This window comes from Bos grunniens, chromosome 11 (genome assembly GCF_055505025.1).
Source record: "Bos grunniens cultivar Pamir isolate PY7600 chromosome 11, Bosgru_T2T1.0, whole genome shotgun sequence".
Classification (NCBI taxonomy): Eukaryota; Metazoa; Chordata; class Mammalia; order Artiodactyla; family Bovidae; genus Bos; species Bos grunniens.
In genome coordinates, this window is record NC_141175.1 from 69,999,733 (window position 1) to 70,017,428 (window position 17,696).

At 37.0% G+C, this 17,696-nt stretch overlaps 1 protein-coding gene across 8 annotated transcripts in view; it reads left to right on the forward strand.

Annotated features, from left to right (window-relative positions):
* The window catches only part of RTN4 (reticulon 4), a 75,629-nt gene that overhangs the window by 16,519 nt on the left and 41,414 nt on the right, over positions 1 to 17,696 (forward strand). For 4 of the 8 annotated variants that reach the window (XM_086326879.1, XM_086326876.1, XM_086326880.1 and 1 more), the window contains exons 2-3: positions 7,650 to 7,706; positions 8,406 to 10,811. The exons of 1 other annotated variant lie outside the window; for it this stretch is intronic. In XM_086326879.1, coding sequence (XP_086183005.1) covers positions 8,414 to 10,811 — 2,398 coding nt within the window. In that variant the 5' untranslated portion in view covers positions 7,650 to 7,706; positions 8,406 to 8,413. The remainder of the gene's footprint in view (positions 1 to 7,649; positions 7,707 to 8,405; positions 10,812 to 17,696) is intronic. 3 more of the 8 variants (XM_086326881.1, XM_086326877.1, XM_086326882.1) reach the window with 2 other exon arrangements.

The following is a 17,696-nucleotide window of genomic DNA, read 5'->3' on the forward strand; positions in this document are numbered from 1 at the left end:
TCATGTCGGACTCTGTGCGACCCCATAGACGGCAGCCCACCAGGCTCCCCCGTCCCTGGGATTCTCCAGGCAAGAGTACTGGAGTGGGCTGCCATTTCCTTCTCCAATGCATATATGTGTTAATATATGGTATTTGTTACTCTCTTTCTGACTTACTTCCCTCTATATAATAGGCTGTAGCTTCATCCAGCTCACTAAAAGTAACTCAAATTCTTTCTTTTTAATGGCTGAGTAATATTCTATTGTACACATATACTGCATCTGCTTTATCCGTTTGTCTGTTGATAGACATCTAGGTTGCTTCCGTGTCCTGGCTATTGTAGATAGTGCTGCCATGAACATTAGGGTACGTGTGTCTTTTAGAATTGTGGTTTTCTCAGAGTATATGCTCAAGAGTGGGATTGTTGGGTCATATGATAGATTTATTCCTAGTTTTTTTTTTTTTATAGTAATTCTAATTTATTTTTTGTGAGTGTCCACAATGTTTTCCATAGAGGTTATACCAATTTATATTCCCAATAATGCATAAAGGTTACCTTTTTTCCACATCCTCACCAATACTCATTTGTTGTCTTTTTGATAATAGCCATTCTGACAAGTGTAAGGCGGTATCTCATTGTGGTTTTTAATGTGCGTTTCCCTGATGATTAGTGAGCATCTTTACATGTGCCTGTTAGCCATCTGTTGTTAGTCATTTTTGGAAAAATATCTATTCAGTTTACTGCTCATTTTTTAAAAATTGAATTGTTTGTTTTTTGATGCTGAGTTGTATGAGTTCTTTGTATATTTCGGATATTAACCTCTCATCAATTTCAGTTTAGTTCAGTCGCTCAGTCATGTCAGACTCTTTGCGACCCCAAGGACCACACCACATCAGGCTTCCCTGTCCATCCCCGGCCCCTGGAGCTTGCTCAAACTCATGCTCATCGAGTCGGTGATGCCATGCAACCATCTCATCCTCTGTTGTCCCCTTCTCCTCCTGCCTTCAGTCTTTCCCAGTATCAGGGTCTTTTCCAATGAGTCAGTTCTTCGTATCAGGTGGCCAAAGTATTGGAGCTTCAGCTTCGGCATCAGTCCTTCCAAAGAAAATTCAGAACTGATTTCCTTTACTGGTTTGAACTCCTTGCAGTCCAAGGGACTCTCAAGAGTCTTCTCCAACACCACAGTTCAAAAGCATCCGTTCTTTGGCACTCAGCTTTCTTTTTTTTTTTTTCTAATTTTATTTTATTTTTAAACTTTACATAATTGTATTAGTTTTGCCAAATATCAAAATGAATCCGCCACAGGTATACATGTGTTCCCCATCCCGAACCCTCCTCCCTCCTCCCTCCCCATACCATCCCTCTGGGCTGTCCCAGTGCACCAGCCCCAAGCATCCAGCATCGTGCATCGAGCCTGGACTGGCAACTCGTTTCCTACATGATGTTTTACATGTTTCATTGCCATTCTCCCAAATCTTCCCACCCTCTCTCTCTCCCACAGAGTCCAAAACACTGTTCTATACATCAGTGTCTCTTTTGCTGTCTCGTACACCAGGTTATTGTTACCATCTTTCTAAATTCCATATATATGCATTAGTATACTGTATTTATGTTTTTCCTTCTGGCTTACTTCACTCTGTATAATAGGCTCCAGTTTCATCCACCTCATTAGAACTGATTCAAATGTATTCTTTTTAATGGCTGAGTAATGTACCACAGCTTTCTTATCCATTCATCTGCTGATGGACATCTAGGTTGCTTCCACGTCTTGGCTATTATAAGCAGTGCTGCGATGAACATTGGGGTACACAGCTTTCTTTATAGTCCAATTCTCACACCCATACATGACTACAGGAAAAACCATAGCTTTGACTAGATGGACCTTTGTTGGCAAAGTAAGGTCACTTCTTTTTAATATGCTGTCTAGGTTGGTCATAGCTTTTCTTCCAAGGAGCAAGCATCTTTTAAGTTCATGGCTGCAGTCACCATTTGCAGTGATTTGGAGCCCCCCCAATTAAAATATCTTACTGTTTCCATTGTTTTCCCATCTATTTGCCATGATGTAATGGGTCCAGATGCCATGATCTTAGTTTTCTAAATGTATCATGGAATATATCATTTGTAAATATCTTTTCCCATTCAGTAAGTGATCTTTTTGTTGTGTTGATGGGTTCATTTCATGATATAATAACACATAATAAAAGCAGACAACTTAAATAGTATTGTAGCTGGTGTGAACATATTTGCTTATCTCTCCTCTCCTTTTTTAATGTACCTAATGTGTATCATAAGATTTTTCAACTCAAAGCATTGTGTCAACAAATAACTGTTCTTTAAAAATTATCTATTACCCCTGAGGTCAATTTGTTACTATTTCAGTTACTTTCTAACCAAACTCCTCCTGGTCACCTCTATATTTGCCTTTGTTCATCTAAAGTAATGCAGTCATATTTTCCTGGACTAATTCTGAAACAGTTGATATTTCTTGTCTTTAAATATTTCCCGTTTTACAGTTTAGTGCTATGTACTTGGTTTTAGCCTATCTATGGATTTAACTTTAAAAAGTAGTTGCTATGGTAGAACACTGACTTAAACCTGGCTGAATAGAGCCTCCATGTAAATGGGTGGGTAAGTGAGTGAGTGAAGTTGCTCAGTCGTGTCTAACTCTTTGTGACCCCATGGGCTGTAGCCCACCAGGCTCCTCCATCCATGGGATTCTCCAGGCAAGAATACTGGAGTGGGCTGCCATTTCCTTCTCCAATGCATATATATGTTAATATATGGTATTTGTTACTCTCTTTCTGACTTACTTCCCTCTATATAATAGGCTGTAGCTTCATCCAGCTCACTAAAAGTAACTCAAATTCGTTCTTTTTAATGGCTGAGTAATATTCTATTGTACACATATACTGCATCTGCTTTATCCGTTTGTCTGTTGATGGACATCTAGGTTGCTTCCATGTCCTGGCTATTGTAGATAGTGCTGCCATGAACATTAGGGTACGTGTGTCTTTTAGAATTGTGGTTTTCTCAGAGTATATGCTCAAGAGTGGGATTGTTGGGTCATATGATAGATTTATTCCTAGTTTTTTAAAGGATGTCCCTACTGTTTGCCATATTGGCTGTATCATTTTACATTCCCACCAACAGTGCAGGAGGGTTCTCTTTTCTCCACATCCCCTCCAGCATTTATTGTTTGTAGATTTTTTTTGATGATGGGCATTCTGAGTGATGTGAGGTGATACCTAATTATAGTTTTGATATGCATTTCTCCAACAATGAGTGATGTTAAGCATCTTTTCATGTGTTTATTGGCCATCTGTATATCTTCTATGGAGAAATGTCTGTTTAGGTCTTCTGCCCATTTTTTGATTGGGCTGTTTTTGTTTTTCTGATATTGAGCTTTTATATTGTGATTTTATATTGAGCTTTTATATTGTGCTTTTTTAATTTTGGATTTGTGTCTTTATATTTTGGAGATTAATCCTTTGTCAGTTGCTTCATTTGCACTTATTTTCTCCCATCTTGAGAGTTGTCTTTTAATCTTGTTTATTGTTTCCTTTGCTGTGCAGAAGCATTTAAGTTTAATTAGGTCCCAACTTATTTATTTTTGTTTTTATTTCCATTACTATAGGAGGTGGGTCTTAGAGGATCTTGCTGTGATTTATGTCAGGGGATATATTGCCTATGTTTTCCTCTTAAGAGCTTTATAGTTTCTGGCCTAACATTTAAGTCTTTAATCCATTTTGAGTGTTTTTTTTGTGTATGGTATTAGGAATTATTCTAGTTTTATTCTTTTATAGGTCGTTGTACAGTTTTCCCAGCACCACGTATTAAAGAAGCTATCTTTTCTCCATTTTATATTCGTGCCTCTTTTGTCAGAGATAAGGTACCCATAGGTATGTGGGTTTCTCTGTCCACTTTCTATCTTGTTCCATTGGGCTATATTTCTGTTTTTGTGTCAACAACATACAGTCTTGATGACTGTAGCTTTGTAATATAGTTTGAAGTCAGGAAGGTTTATTTCTCCAGCTGTGTTTTCCTTTCTCAAGATTGCTTTGGCTTTTCGGAGTCTTTGGTGTTTCCATGCAAACCGTGAAATGTTTTTGTTCTTCTGTGAAAAATGCTATTGGTAGTTTGATAGAGATTACATTGAATCTATAGAATATTTTACATAGTGTAGATGTTACGTTGTGAAGTAGAAGCAAACAGTCAAATATTTTGGATAATTACAAGGTATTTGCTGGGAGACAATTTTTCTTGTTTCAGGAGCTCAAACTTATGGGGCTGATCAACTAGGAATATGTAATTTATAACAGTTGCATTTGTGCATAAATACATCCCTCAGAAGATAAAGCACTTGAGCTTGAGAGACCTTTTTCAAATCCCGGCTCTCTGGTATCCTAGCAGTGTGACTTAGAGCAAGTTGTTTCTTTTTTCCCCTTCTTTCTCTCACAACTTTTTGAGGTAGTTACTATTACTTTTCTTATTTCATATGAGGAAATGAAGCCCAGAAAGGCTCAGTAATACCTTTCTCAGGGTTGTACATTTATAAGTAACGGATCTGGCATTTGGACCCAGGCAGTTTGATCCCATGATTCATAGTGGGCCTTAGTGAGAGTCTGAGCAGCTCTCTTCTTCAGGGCCAAATGTTAGTGATCTCTTCTGGATTTTTTTCTCTAAGCACTTTTAGAAACGGAATACTTGTTTTGTGACTAATTTTGGATTGAATCTCATTTCACAAATGGGGATTGAAAAAAATTTTTTTTAGTGAATATTTCAACTACCAGTTTGTAAACTTTCTTACTTGACCAAGTGCCAGAAATATAATTTTTACTGTAAGAGTGATTCTGGATAGCAGTAAGGATATATTTTGAAAAAAAAAATACTTTAAATTTTTGGCACAATTGTAGATATATTTTCCTTTCCCTATAATTTTAACGTAACAGGTTTCTAGTTCACTTTCCACATAGACTGTCTCTGAATTAGTTGGTTTTTAACTATATTGTCTAGAAGAAAAAAACCATTTTGTTAGGAATTTGCTACCTTTTATTTAGATGGAGCAGCTGTGTAATTATTTGTTTTTTTCCTTTGACCCCCAAATCTCAGTTTTGTACAACATTTTAATTCACTATCTTAGCTGAAAGGAATTTTCAAATCGTGATTTTACAAATGAGAAACAATTTAAGATTACAGAAGTCATCTTTTAAAACTGTGTACACTGAAGCAGGAGCATGGATTTTAAATCTAGGCTATTGTGTAATTTAGAGCAAGCTACTAGATTGTCATCTGTAAAAATTCTCATATTTCTCATTGGGTTGATGTGTAGATTAAGTAAGTATGAAAAGTCCTTGGCCTGGCAGTAAGCATGAAATAAATGCTAAGTATTAGTTAAAAAATAAAATGTGTATGCATATGTGTGCGTGTGTGTGTGCTAGGTCGCTTCAGTCGTGTCTGACTCTTTACGACCTTAGGGACTGTAGCCCACCAGGCTCTCTGTCCATGGGATTCTCCAGGCAAGAATACTGAAGTGGGTTGCCATGCCCTCCTCCAGGGGATCCTCCCAACCCAGGGACCAAACTGCGCCTCCTGCATTGCAAGGAGATCCTTTACCGTTGAGCCACCGGGGAAGCCCACGAATATGTGTACATTTTACAAAATCTCATAAGGCAAAGAGTCTCAATGGTTTGGGTGAGTGGCCTATCCAGCCTGTGGTTCTGGGTTATAGGAGACTTCTAAATGCTTGTCATGGATTTCACCTCACCACCAATCTAAGAAGCATTTATTTCTTTCTAAAATAATTTATTTATTTACTTTGGCTGTGCTGAGTCGTTGTTGCTGTGTGAGGTTTTCTGTAGTTTTGGTGAGTGGGGGCTGCTCTGTAGTTGCAGCATACCGGTTTCTCTGCTGGCTTCCCTTGTGGAGCACAGGCTCAAAGGCGTGTGGGCTTCACTAGTTGCAGTGTGCAGGTTCAGTGGTTGTAGCTCTCAGGCTCTAAAGCGCAGGACCAATCGTTGTGGCACAGAGGCTTAGTTGCTCTGCGGCATGTGGGATTGTCTCAGATCAGGGATTGAACCCATCTGTGTCGCCTGCATTGGCAACCAGATTCTTTACCACTGAATCACTAGGGAAGCCCTGAGAATCCTTTAGGTATCATACCTAGGGTGAATTTGTTTTTAAATTTTATGTGACATTTTGAATTCTTTGAGAAGAATACCCTTGGAAGAAAAGACTTTGTTCATGATAGCCACATCTCTGATTGCTCTTTTTTCGTGTTGATCAGGCTTGTCTAGCTTGTCCTTACCAGTAGAAGTGTCCAAATTTATTATTTCCTCTACGTGAAAGAAATACCTCCTGTCATCTCTCAAACTATTTCAAGTTGTCTTTTGTTAGGGGCCTTCCTCTAGTGTAAACCAAAGATCTTTTGCATAAGATTGCCCGCCAGCAGGTATAAAATGACATTGTACAAGGTTAATATACCAATATGTAGTGTATTAGTCTATGGGCTGCCATAACAAAACACCATAGACTAGGTAACTTAAACAAGGGAACTTTAATTCTTACAGTTCTGAAGACTGGAAGGTCTTAAGACCAAAGCATGGGCAAGTTAGGTTTCATTAAAGGCCTGTTTTCTTGGTGTATAGGTTGCTGCCTTCTCACTGTGTGCTCACATGACCTCTTTATGTGACCATGGCCCGACCCTCATGACCTCATGTATTCCTCTTTACCTCTGAAAGGCCCTGTTTTCAAACATGACTCACTGGACCTTAGGACTTCAACATAATGAATTTGGGGGGAAACACAGTTTATAACATACGGCATACATTGGTTAAGAAAGGGAGCTCTGGAGTCTTGCTACTGATGTATCCCCGGAGTCTTTGTTACTTATGTACTGAGTGAGTTTCTTAATTTGTCTGTCTCTCAGTTTTTTAATCTGTTAAATGGGATATTAACAACACTGTAACAGAATTATAAGGAGTAAAATGAGTTCTTGCATCATGTAAAGCACTTAGAATAACAAATAGAGAATATGCATGATTTTCTGAAAGTGTTCTTCTAAAATGAACATGCTGCTGCTGCTAAGTCACTTCAGTCTTGTCTGACTCTGTGTGACCCCATAGATGGCAGCCCACCAGGCTCCCCCGTCCCTGGGATTCTCCAGGCAAGAACACTGGAGTGGGTTGCCATTTCCTTCTCCAGTGCATGTAAGTGAAAAGTGAAAGTGAAGTCGCTCAGTTGTGTCAGACTCTTAGCAACCCCATGGACTGCAGCCTACCAGGCTCCTCCATCCATGGGATTTTCCAGGCAAGAGTACTGGAGTGGGGTGCCATTACCTTCTCCAAAATTGAACATAGACCAATAAAAAAGAAAAGATTAGTGTATTAAAGCCATGATGATTCATGAAGTTTCTTTAACATAAACATGTTATTGCCTCTTGAGAAATGATAGGTTCTATGGGTATCATTTAGTCAATTTTGTAAATTATAATTTAATCTGGATTAATGGAACTACTAATGTTACTACTTTTTCCTTTCCATCTTGACTTTTTCTCTGTAGATAAAGTTTTGTGTTAACTCATTACAAACTGAACCCCTTGCTTGCTCCTCTTTAGTCTCCTTCCAGCTCTGTCTTTATTTCTGCTGAGGTTATATTCTATTTGTTTTTCAGATGAGACACTTTTTGCTCTTCCTGCTGCATCTGAGCCTGTGATACACTCCTCTGCAGGCAAGTTCTTTCTGCTAGCCTTTTATCTTCTGTGTATTCTAACTTTAACTTTTTAGTTTTGTTAACTGTGCTTAGTAGTTTGAATTTACTAAAAATTAGCATGATTCCAAGAATGTTTGTCTACTGACCAAGTTGAAATTTGCATTTTATATGCTATATCCAAGAGAGAAATGGGCAGAATCCTGATTAATAATTGGAAATGTGTAAAGAATTCTTGGACCCTTGATTTATGTTTACTTATTGACTAATCATTTCCTCCAAATATAGTTTATTTTCTTATAGCTGACAGGCTTTCACAGAACAGAATGCCAGTCTATGGCATTTAATTATCCATTGCCCCTTCTTTTCTGTACTGTCGGTCAAACTCTCTTCTCAAATTCTCATTTCTTCCTCTAATACTAGTTAATAGTAGTTTTTCTCAATTTTACTTGAGGTTTTTCTCAAAGACTTGATGTCTTTGCATGGCATATAATTGCCTCTGTAGCTGTGCACATGTTTTTTGACCATAGCTTTAATTTCTTCAATAATGATTCAGTTGACTTGATAATTATTTATAAACTAAATGTTATTAGCATTTTAGTTAACAGTAAGTCTTTACTAACACTGTTTTTTGAATCTGTCATAAAACTTGCATTAACTCTGAGCATTAGCATCAGAGCACTGGCATTCTCTAACTTTCCTTTCTGTCCACGGTCACAGAAAAAGTTATGGATTTGAAGGAGCAGCCAGGTAACACTGTTTCTGCTGGTCAAGAGGATTTTCCATCTGTCCTGCCTGAAACTGCTGCTTCTCTTCCTTCTTTATCTCCTCTCTCAGCTGCTGCTTTTAAAGAACGTGAATACCTTGGTGATTTACCAGCAGTACTACCCACTGAAGGAACACTTCCAGCAACTTCAAATGAAGCTTGTAAAGCATTCTCAGAGAAGGCAAAAAATCCATTTGTAGAGAGAAATTTAACAGAGTTTTCAGAATTGGAATATTCAGAAATGGAATCATCATTCAGTGGCTCTCAAAAGGCAGAACCTGCCATAACAGTAGCGAATCCTAGGGACGAAATAGTTGTGAGGAGTAAAGATAAAGAAGAGGACTTAGTTAGTCTTAACATCCTTCATACTCAGCAGGAGTTATCTACAGTCCTTACGAAATCAGTTAAAGAAGAAGATAGAGTTCTGTCTCCAGAAAAAACAAAGGACAGTTTTAATGAAAAGGGAGTTGCAGCAGAAGCTTCTATGAGGGAGGAATATGCAGACTTCAAACCATTTGAGCGAGTATGGGAAGTGAAAGATACTTACAAGCAAGATAGTGATGTTTTGGTTGCTGGAGGTAATATAGAGAGCAAATTGGAAGGTAAAGTGGATAAGAAACGTTTTTCAGATAGCCTTGAACAAACAAATCGTGAAAAAGATAGTGAAAGCAGTAATGATGACGCTTCATTTCCCAGTACACCAGAAGCTGTAAGAGGTGGTTCCGGAGCGTACATCACGTGTGCTCCCTTTAACCCAACAACTGAGAATGTTTCAACAAACATTTTTCCCTTGTTGGAAGATCATACTTCGGAAAATAAGACAGATGAAAAAAAGATAGAAGAAAAAAAGGCACAAATTGTAACAGAGAAGAATGCAAGTGTCAAAACATCAAACCCTTTCCTTATGGCAGCACAGGAGTCTAAGACAGATTACGTTACAACAGATCATGGGTCAAAGGTGACCGAGGAAGTGGTGGCAAACATGCCTGAAGGTCTAACCCCAGATTTGGTTCAGGAAGCATGTGAAAGTGAATTGAATGAAGCTACTGGTACAAAAATTGCCTTTGAAACAAAAATGGACCTGGTTCAAACTTCAGAAGCTGTGCAGGAGTCACTTTACCCTGTAACACAGCTTTGCCCATCTTTTGAAGAATCTGAAGCTACTCCGTCACCGGTTTTGCCTGACATTGTCATGGAAGCACCATTAAATTCTGTAGTTCCTAGTGCTGGTGCTTCTGCAGTGCAGCTCAGTTCATCACCATTAGAAACTCCTCCTTCAGTTAATTATGAAAGCATAAAGTTTGAGCCTGAAAATCCCCCACCATATGAGGAGGCCATGAATGTATCACTAAAAAAAGAATCAGGAATGAATGAAGAAATCACAGAGCCTGAAGGTATTAGTGTAGCTGTTCAGGAAACAGAAGCTCCTTATATATCTATTGCGTGTGATTTAATTAAAGAAACAAAGATCTCTACTGAACCGACTCCAGATTTCTCTAGTTATTCAGAAATAGCAGAAGTTGCACAGCCAGTGCCCGAGCATTCTGAGCTAGTTGAAGATTCCTCCCCCGATTCTGAACCAGTTGACTTATTTAGTGATGATTCAATACCCGAAGTTCCACAAAAACAAGATGAAGCTGTAATACTTGTGAAAGAAAACCTCACTGAAATTTCATCTGAGTCAATGACAGGACATGACAGTAAGGGAAAACTCAGTGCTTCACCATCACCTGAGGGAGGAAAACCGTATTTGGAGTCTTTTCAGCCCAGTTTAGGCATCACAAAAGATACCTTGGCATCTGATGAAGTTTCAGCATTGACCCAAAAGGAGAAAATCCCTTTGCAGATGGAGGAGCTCAATACTGCAGTTTATTCAAGTGATGGCTTATTCATTGCTCAGGAAGCAAACCTAAGAGAAAGTGAAACATTTTCAGATTCATCTCCGATTGAGATTATAGATGAGTTCCCGACCTTTGTCAGTTCTAAAGCAGATTCTTCTCCTACATTAGCCAGGGAATACACTGACCTAGAAGTAGCCCACAAAAGTGAAATTGCTGACATCCAGGATGGAGCTGGGTCATTGGCTTGTGCAGGATTGCCCCATGACCTTTCTTTCAAGAGTATACAACCTAAAGAGGAAGTTCATATCCCAGATGAGTTCTCCAAAGATAGGGGTGATGTTTCAAAGGTGCCCGTACTGCCTCCAGATGTTTCTGCTTTGGATGCTCAAGCAGAGATAGGCAGCATAGAAAAACCCAAAGTTCTTGTGAAAGAAGCCGAGAGAAAACTTCCTTCTGATACAGAAAAAGAGCGAAGATCTCCATCTGCTATATTTTCAGCAGAGCTGAGTAAAACTTCAGGTAATCAATCCATACATTATTTTGTGCTTTCTTGCCACCTTATGACTTATGGAACATTCTACTACCTTTTCTGTAGCATGTTATGTTTATAGGGTCTAAATATATCACATCGGTAAGAATTCTTTTTACTGGCTCAGTTAAAGGTTTTAGTGCTTTTTTTACCCCTCTTGCACTCATCACTCACTCTTGCTCTTAACTTGCCAATAATTATTTGTTGGTAATTTTTGTATTGTGCCACAGAACTGGAACAAAATTTTATTAGAATTGACTTCAACATCTGTTTCTTTCTTCTCTTTTGCTTTAGTGTTTCCTAATAGTGTAAAGAGCAAGAGGTATTAAAAACGAAGTATTTTCAGATATGTTTACTTTTGTTTTCCCAGAAATAACTTCATTTTAAAATCTTAAGGAAAGAACATTTCTGTTATTTATCTCTACTATTTCAATATAATGCAGTAATTCCAGTAATAGGTGTAAAGTTAAGCATATTGAGTATTACATGTTTTGTGAAGTATACATTGAGGTATGCTATTAATTCTCCTGGAAAGTACTAATTCTCATTTTTTTCTTTTGACTCCACATTTCCCACATACCTGATTTGTGTAAAGTAACTTGTGCATTTGTTTTTATTTAGCATCCTAATTTAGATGTGTTTTCTATAAAAATATGTAGCGATTACTATGAATTTACTGAGTATACTTAGGCATTGGAGATAGACCAGTTTACAGTTTGTTGCTATAATCAAAAAAAGGGGAGATCATGAACATTAAGGCAATGGGATGGGCACAGAGACGTAATAGTGTTTGATTGGAATCGGACATGAAGATAAGGGGAGGAGTTAAAGCTTACTCTGGGGAAACCGGGTTCCTTTTATGTGCAGATACCTGGATGGCAGTATGAGAAACTGAGTTGGAAACATGAGAAAATAAAGTGGGTTTAATGGGAGAAAATAGTTGTTTGTTGTTTTTTTTTAAAGAGTGCTTAGTGTTTATTAGACATAGTAGTATATATTACCTGTAGATTATTCATGTGCAAGGCAGATGCTTTTTTAAAATGTTTTTTAATTGGAGTATAATTACTTTACAGTGTTGTGTTAGTTTCTGCTGTGAATCAGCTATATGTATAATATATTCCCTCCCTCTTGAACCTCCCTGCCACCCACCCCTATCCCACCCCTCTAGGTCATCAGAGCATGGAGCTGAGCTCCTCATGTTATACAGTAGCTTCCCATTAGTTACCTGTTTTACTCATGGTCGTGTATATATGGCAGTGCCACTCTCTCAATTCGTCCCAGCCTCTCCTTCCCATACTGTGTCCGCAAGTCTGTTCTCTGACTGCAACTCTATTCCTGCCTTGCAAATAGGTTCATCAGTACCATTTTTCTAGATACCATATGTATGTTTTTCTCTTTCTGACATGCTTCACTCTGTGTGTCAGACTCTGGGTTCATCCACGTCACCAGATGACCAATAAAAATTCAGTTCTGAGAATGTTGTAATTAAGGTACCTATGTGATCCAAGAATGAGAGATACTATACATAGGAAGCTCTTGAGAGAGACCGTAACTGTATGCATGTATTTACTGTGGACTCAAGGCAGTAGTTAAAGCCGCAGACATCAACTACGCAGAAGGGTTACAGGTAGAAGAATTGATCAACATTACCAGATTCTGGAGAGGCTTAGTTAAGATAAGGATTGAGGATTTGTCAGAAGGAAGGGAGTTGTAATGGTCATCTCTGTTCTCAGAGGGCTAATGATTTTCTGCATCCTTGTTTGTGATCTAGGTGTTTTTTTTTTTAGATTTCTGTGTCTTAATACTGAATATACTTTTAAATGTGAAAACATTAATCAGTATTAAATAATAAATAAAACTTGCTCAGATAATTTATTATTTCCAATTTGTTCTCCTTGTTTTCTTAAAATGACATTTATAGGCAGGATTCAATTTTAATTGGGGGAAAAAAAAGACTGATTTTAATCAGCAAAGGAGATAAGCAAAATGTGATGCAGACTTTGATGCCTTGTTGATATATTTAGATAAAATTAATTAGGAGAAAAATGAATGCTAGTCTTCTTTTCCGTTGATAAAAAGGTATTTTATCAAAACGTATTTTTTTTCTTTGTTTTTTGTTTTTTATATTTATGGGGATATAGTTGATAAACACTATTGTATTAGTTTCAGGTTGTACAGTAAAGTGAATCTGTTCTGTATATCATATACCCACTCTTTTTTAGGTTCTTTTCCCATATAGGCCATTATAGCATATTGAATAGAGTTCCCTGTGGTATACATTAGGTCCTTATTAGTTATCTATTTTATATATAGTAGTGTGTAAATGTTAATCTCAATCTTCCAATTTATCCTTCCCCTTTCCTAACCGCCCCCCCACCCCCACATAACCACAAGTTTATTTTCTACATCTGTGACTATTTCAGTTTTGTAAATAAGTTTATTTGTACACTTTTTTTTAGATTCAACATAAAAGCGGTATCATATAATATTTGTCTTTCTCTGTCTGACTTCACTTAGTATGACAAAGAATACAGGATGGAAAAGGGAGAAAGAGTCATTTATAGTGGAGAAGCCTGAAGTGCTACCTCGGCCAGGTGACCAGGGTTAACATTCACAGTGATAAGCTATGTTGATAGTCTGTGCCCAAACTGAGGGACATCCTACAAAATAATCTGGCTAGTACTTCTCAAAACTGTCAAAGTCATCAGGAACAATGAAGTCTGAGAAACTAAGGAGACATGATGATTAAATGTAATGTGATAGCCTGGATGGATGGCTCAGACTGTAAAGCATCTGTCTACAATGCGGGAGACCCGGGTTTGATCCCTGGGTCGGGAAGATCCGCTGGAGAAGGAAATGGCAATCCACTCCAGTACTATTGCCTGGAAAATCCCATGGACAGAGAAGCCTGGTAGGCTACAGCCCATGGGGTTGCAAAGAGTTGGACACGATTGAGCGACTTCACCTTCACTTCAGCCTGGATGGAATACTAGGACAGAAAGAGGACATTATGTGAAAACTAAGAAAACCCAAATAAAATATGGACTTCAGTTAATAAAAATGTATCCCTATTGACTCATTATATATGACAAGTGTACCATAGTAATATAATAAGAAACTGAGTACAGGGTATATGCTAACTCTCTGTAATATTCTTGTTATTTTTCTGTTAATCCAAAACTATTGTAAAATAAAATAATTTATTAAGTGTTCTTTTTAAAAAGGCCTGGAAATTACCTGGCATATATAGGCATTCAACAAGTGGTAGCTTTTTTATTTTTTAAATGATTTTTGCCATTTTGAAAAATAAAGGAAACATTTTTTTTGTTTTAATTTGAATTTTTTTGATTACTTATGAGTCGGGACCATTTTTTAAAGCTTCTCTTCGCTTTTTATATTCATGCCCTTTATCTGGTTCAGTCAAGCTGTATTCTTTTTACTTTTTTGGCCATACCGCATGACCTGTGGGATCTTAGTTCCCTGACCAGGGATTAAACATGGCCCACTGTGGTGAAAGCACTGAGTCCTAACCACTGGGCAACCAGGGAATTCCCTCAAAGTATATACTCAATAGTAAAATGTAAATACTGGTTTCTCTCAGTTCATAATTAATGAACGTTCATTATGTTATTTTTTGCTTCACTGTACTTCATTATTTAGAGGCTGAGCATTTCATATGTGTTCTTTATTTTATTTAATTAATTAATTTATTTTAATTATTTTTTAATTATTTTTTTAAATTTTATTTTATTTAGCTTTACAATATTGTATTGGTTTTGCCATATATCAAAATGAATCTGCCACAGGTATACATAAATAAATACACATTCATTTTAAAAAAGATTTGTGGCTAAAGATTTATGCTTTTGGTACCTTGATGGTTTTCATTTTTTGCTTAAGATATATTATGATTATCATTGGCATTTTAATTTTTCACTTTCCACTTATTTTAAGTATAAATATCTAAGTTAAAATATTTTAATAATTGCTTAAATTTATGTTACTAAATTTAGACCCATATAGTGAAACTTCTGAATAGTTAACTGATAGCACTACCAGATGACAATTGAAATGTTTTTCTCAGATGATGAATGGAAGTCTCAGTTTGGCATAGAGTGACAGTTCAGGGATATAAGTGTATAATGATTGGAAGATTATTAACAATTCTAAGGGCACAAAGAGGCTCTCTCTACCTTGGGATATTAAGAATGGTTTCACAAAGAGGTGCTACTTTAAAAGTTAGAGTTAGCAAATGTGAGTAAACATATAGACTTACTCATTTATATAAACATGATAAACATTTTCCAGATCCTGTTTTGATATTTTGGGGGCAATGTGTGGGTATTATGGTCAGTATGTAGAAACTTACTCACTTGAAGCTAGGGACAGATGAATTTGCAAACTGACCATGAGGGACTCTGTGAAAAGAAACATCAGGTTTATTCAGAACTAAAATGAAAAACCAGTCTGTGTTAAAAGAGGGTTTATTACACATTATATGCTAAATTTCCTGTGACTGTAATTAAGCTGAATTTTTAGAAAATCTATGGTATCACTTGAGTTTTTAAGATAATTGCTTTTTGAAAACAACTTTCATTTGGGAGTAATTTCAAACTTAAAAACAATTGCAAAAATAAAAGTACAAAGAATGTCTTATACTTTTCATCTAAATTTACCTGTTAATATTTCCCCATTTGCTTTATTATTTATGATCTCTTTTTATAAATAACTAGACAATGGATACATAAATACACCCTTTTTTCCAGAGCCCATGAGATAAGTTCTGTACATTCTGTTACCCCTAAATACTTCAGAAAGGGATATTCTCTTACATAACCTCAGCATAGCTATTAACTTTGTAAATTTACATTGATAACAGTGCTTTTTTCTAATCTACCATTCATATTCCAGTTGGTAGTTGACCTAGTGTCCTCTACTGTAAGGTCCAGTCTAGAGCCAAGTTTTATATTTAGTTGTTATGTTGCCTTTGATTTCTTTAATTTGCAGCATATCCAGTTTTTCTCTCTCATGACTAACATTTTTGAAGAACACAGGCCCTTTCCCTTCTCTCTTTTTAGTAGAAAATTCCTTGTTGTTTTTTTTTTTTTTTTGCATTTGTGTATTGTTTGTTAGTGATTAGATTGAGGTTATGATTCATGGCCAAAATGAAGACGATGTAGTGCCTCTCTCTTGATGTCAATCTGGAGGTACCTACTATCCGTCAGTCCTTCATTGATGAGGCCATTCGGTCAAGTGGTTCCTGATTTCCTTATATAATTATTATCCTTCGTGACAGCTGACGGGTGACACTGCAAATATCCTGCCCTTTATTAAAATTCTTTCCCTAGATTTAGTATCTATTGAAGACTCTTGATTGATTTATTCTTTACCACTAAATTTGCAAAAGATGATTTTCAAAATTTCCTCCACATTTGTCAGTCAACACCAGTGTTCTACTCTTAGCAAGAAATCTCTTTTTCCATTAGTTGACTAATTAATTATCAGTATGGATCCATGAATTTCTCTTTTCCCCTAATGGTTTACAAATCATTACCATACTTAAATTATTTTGGTTATAAATTGCCCCAGAGTTGAAGGGCTCCCCTTCGAGTTGGCTCAGTGACATGCAGCTATTCTTTTGAGTGAAGGGCGAAACACTTCCTACTTTCTAATATAACGAAATGTTGTAGGCTCATCTTTTGCCCACTTTGTCCCAGCCACACAGTCAGCAGTTTCTCCAAGGGTCCCTGATTCCTTTCAGTGATCAAGAGCTGGATGCAAAGTACGAAGAGTTGTACTTTGCTCCTGTGGGATCTGTGCATTTTAGCCTTTCAATGCACAGAGGAAGGAAATACTTTTATACACACATATGAATAAACATAAGTACATCCATGTATTTATGAAGTCATGAGTTGATATATACTTCAGATCCAAAACATTCCTAGAGTACTGTTTCTTGCTTCCCTCATATCACATTTGCATTTTCCCTCAGATGGTAGAGAATCTGCTTGTAATGCAGGAAACACGGGTTCGATCCCTGGGTTGGGAAGATCCCCTGGAGAAGGGGAATGGCTTTCCCACTCCAGTATTCTTGCCTGGAGAATTCCCTGGACAGAGAAGCTTGGCAAGCTACAGTCAGTCCTTGGGGTTGCAGAGAGCCAGACACGACTGAGTGACTTAACACTTTTCTATAGTGAGAACATGACTCCTCACACTTTGTTTAATCCTTGAATGCATCTGAAATAGTCTTAGAATGTTTTATAATATCATTATAATAAAATAATGAGGATTATTTTTCAAATCCACCTGATAACCTGCCTCAGCCCTGCCCAGTTACTTGGGTTGGTTTTATTTTCCCTTTTCCTTTGGTTATACTACTCATTTGAAATAAAGTTAGATTTGTTTCAGTTCGCTTTCACTTTTAGGTGTTCTTCCTATTTGGGATGTTTTTAAACTAAGTATTTTGAACGGCCAAGAAAAGCCTAATTATTTGCATTTTACCTGGAAAGGAGGGACTTCGATTTATGGGAAATCTTTTAAGTACCAAGAACTTTCACATAAGTCATCTCATTTAGTCTTCATCATAATCTGAAAGAGGGAATCACTTAATGGATGAAAAAACCTAAGTCCGGGAATGTTAAGAAACTTCCCCAAGGTTGCATAGCAAATTAGGTATAGTAAACATAATACCTTTTGAGCTTCTGCTGTGTTTCAGATATTGGGCTAACTTTTTGCAAAATAATTTTTTATTGAAGTATAGTTGATTTGCAATGTTGTGTTAGCTTCAAGTGTACAACAAAGTGAATCAGTTATGCATATACCCACTCTTTTATAGATTCTTTTCCCATATAGGTCTTTAGAGTATTGAGTAGAGC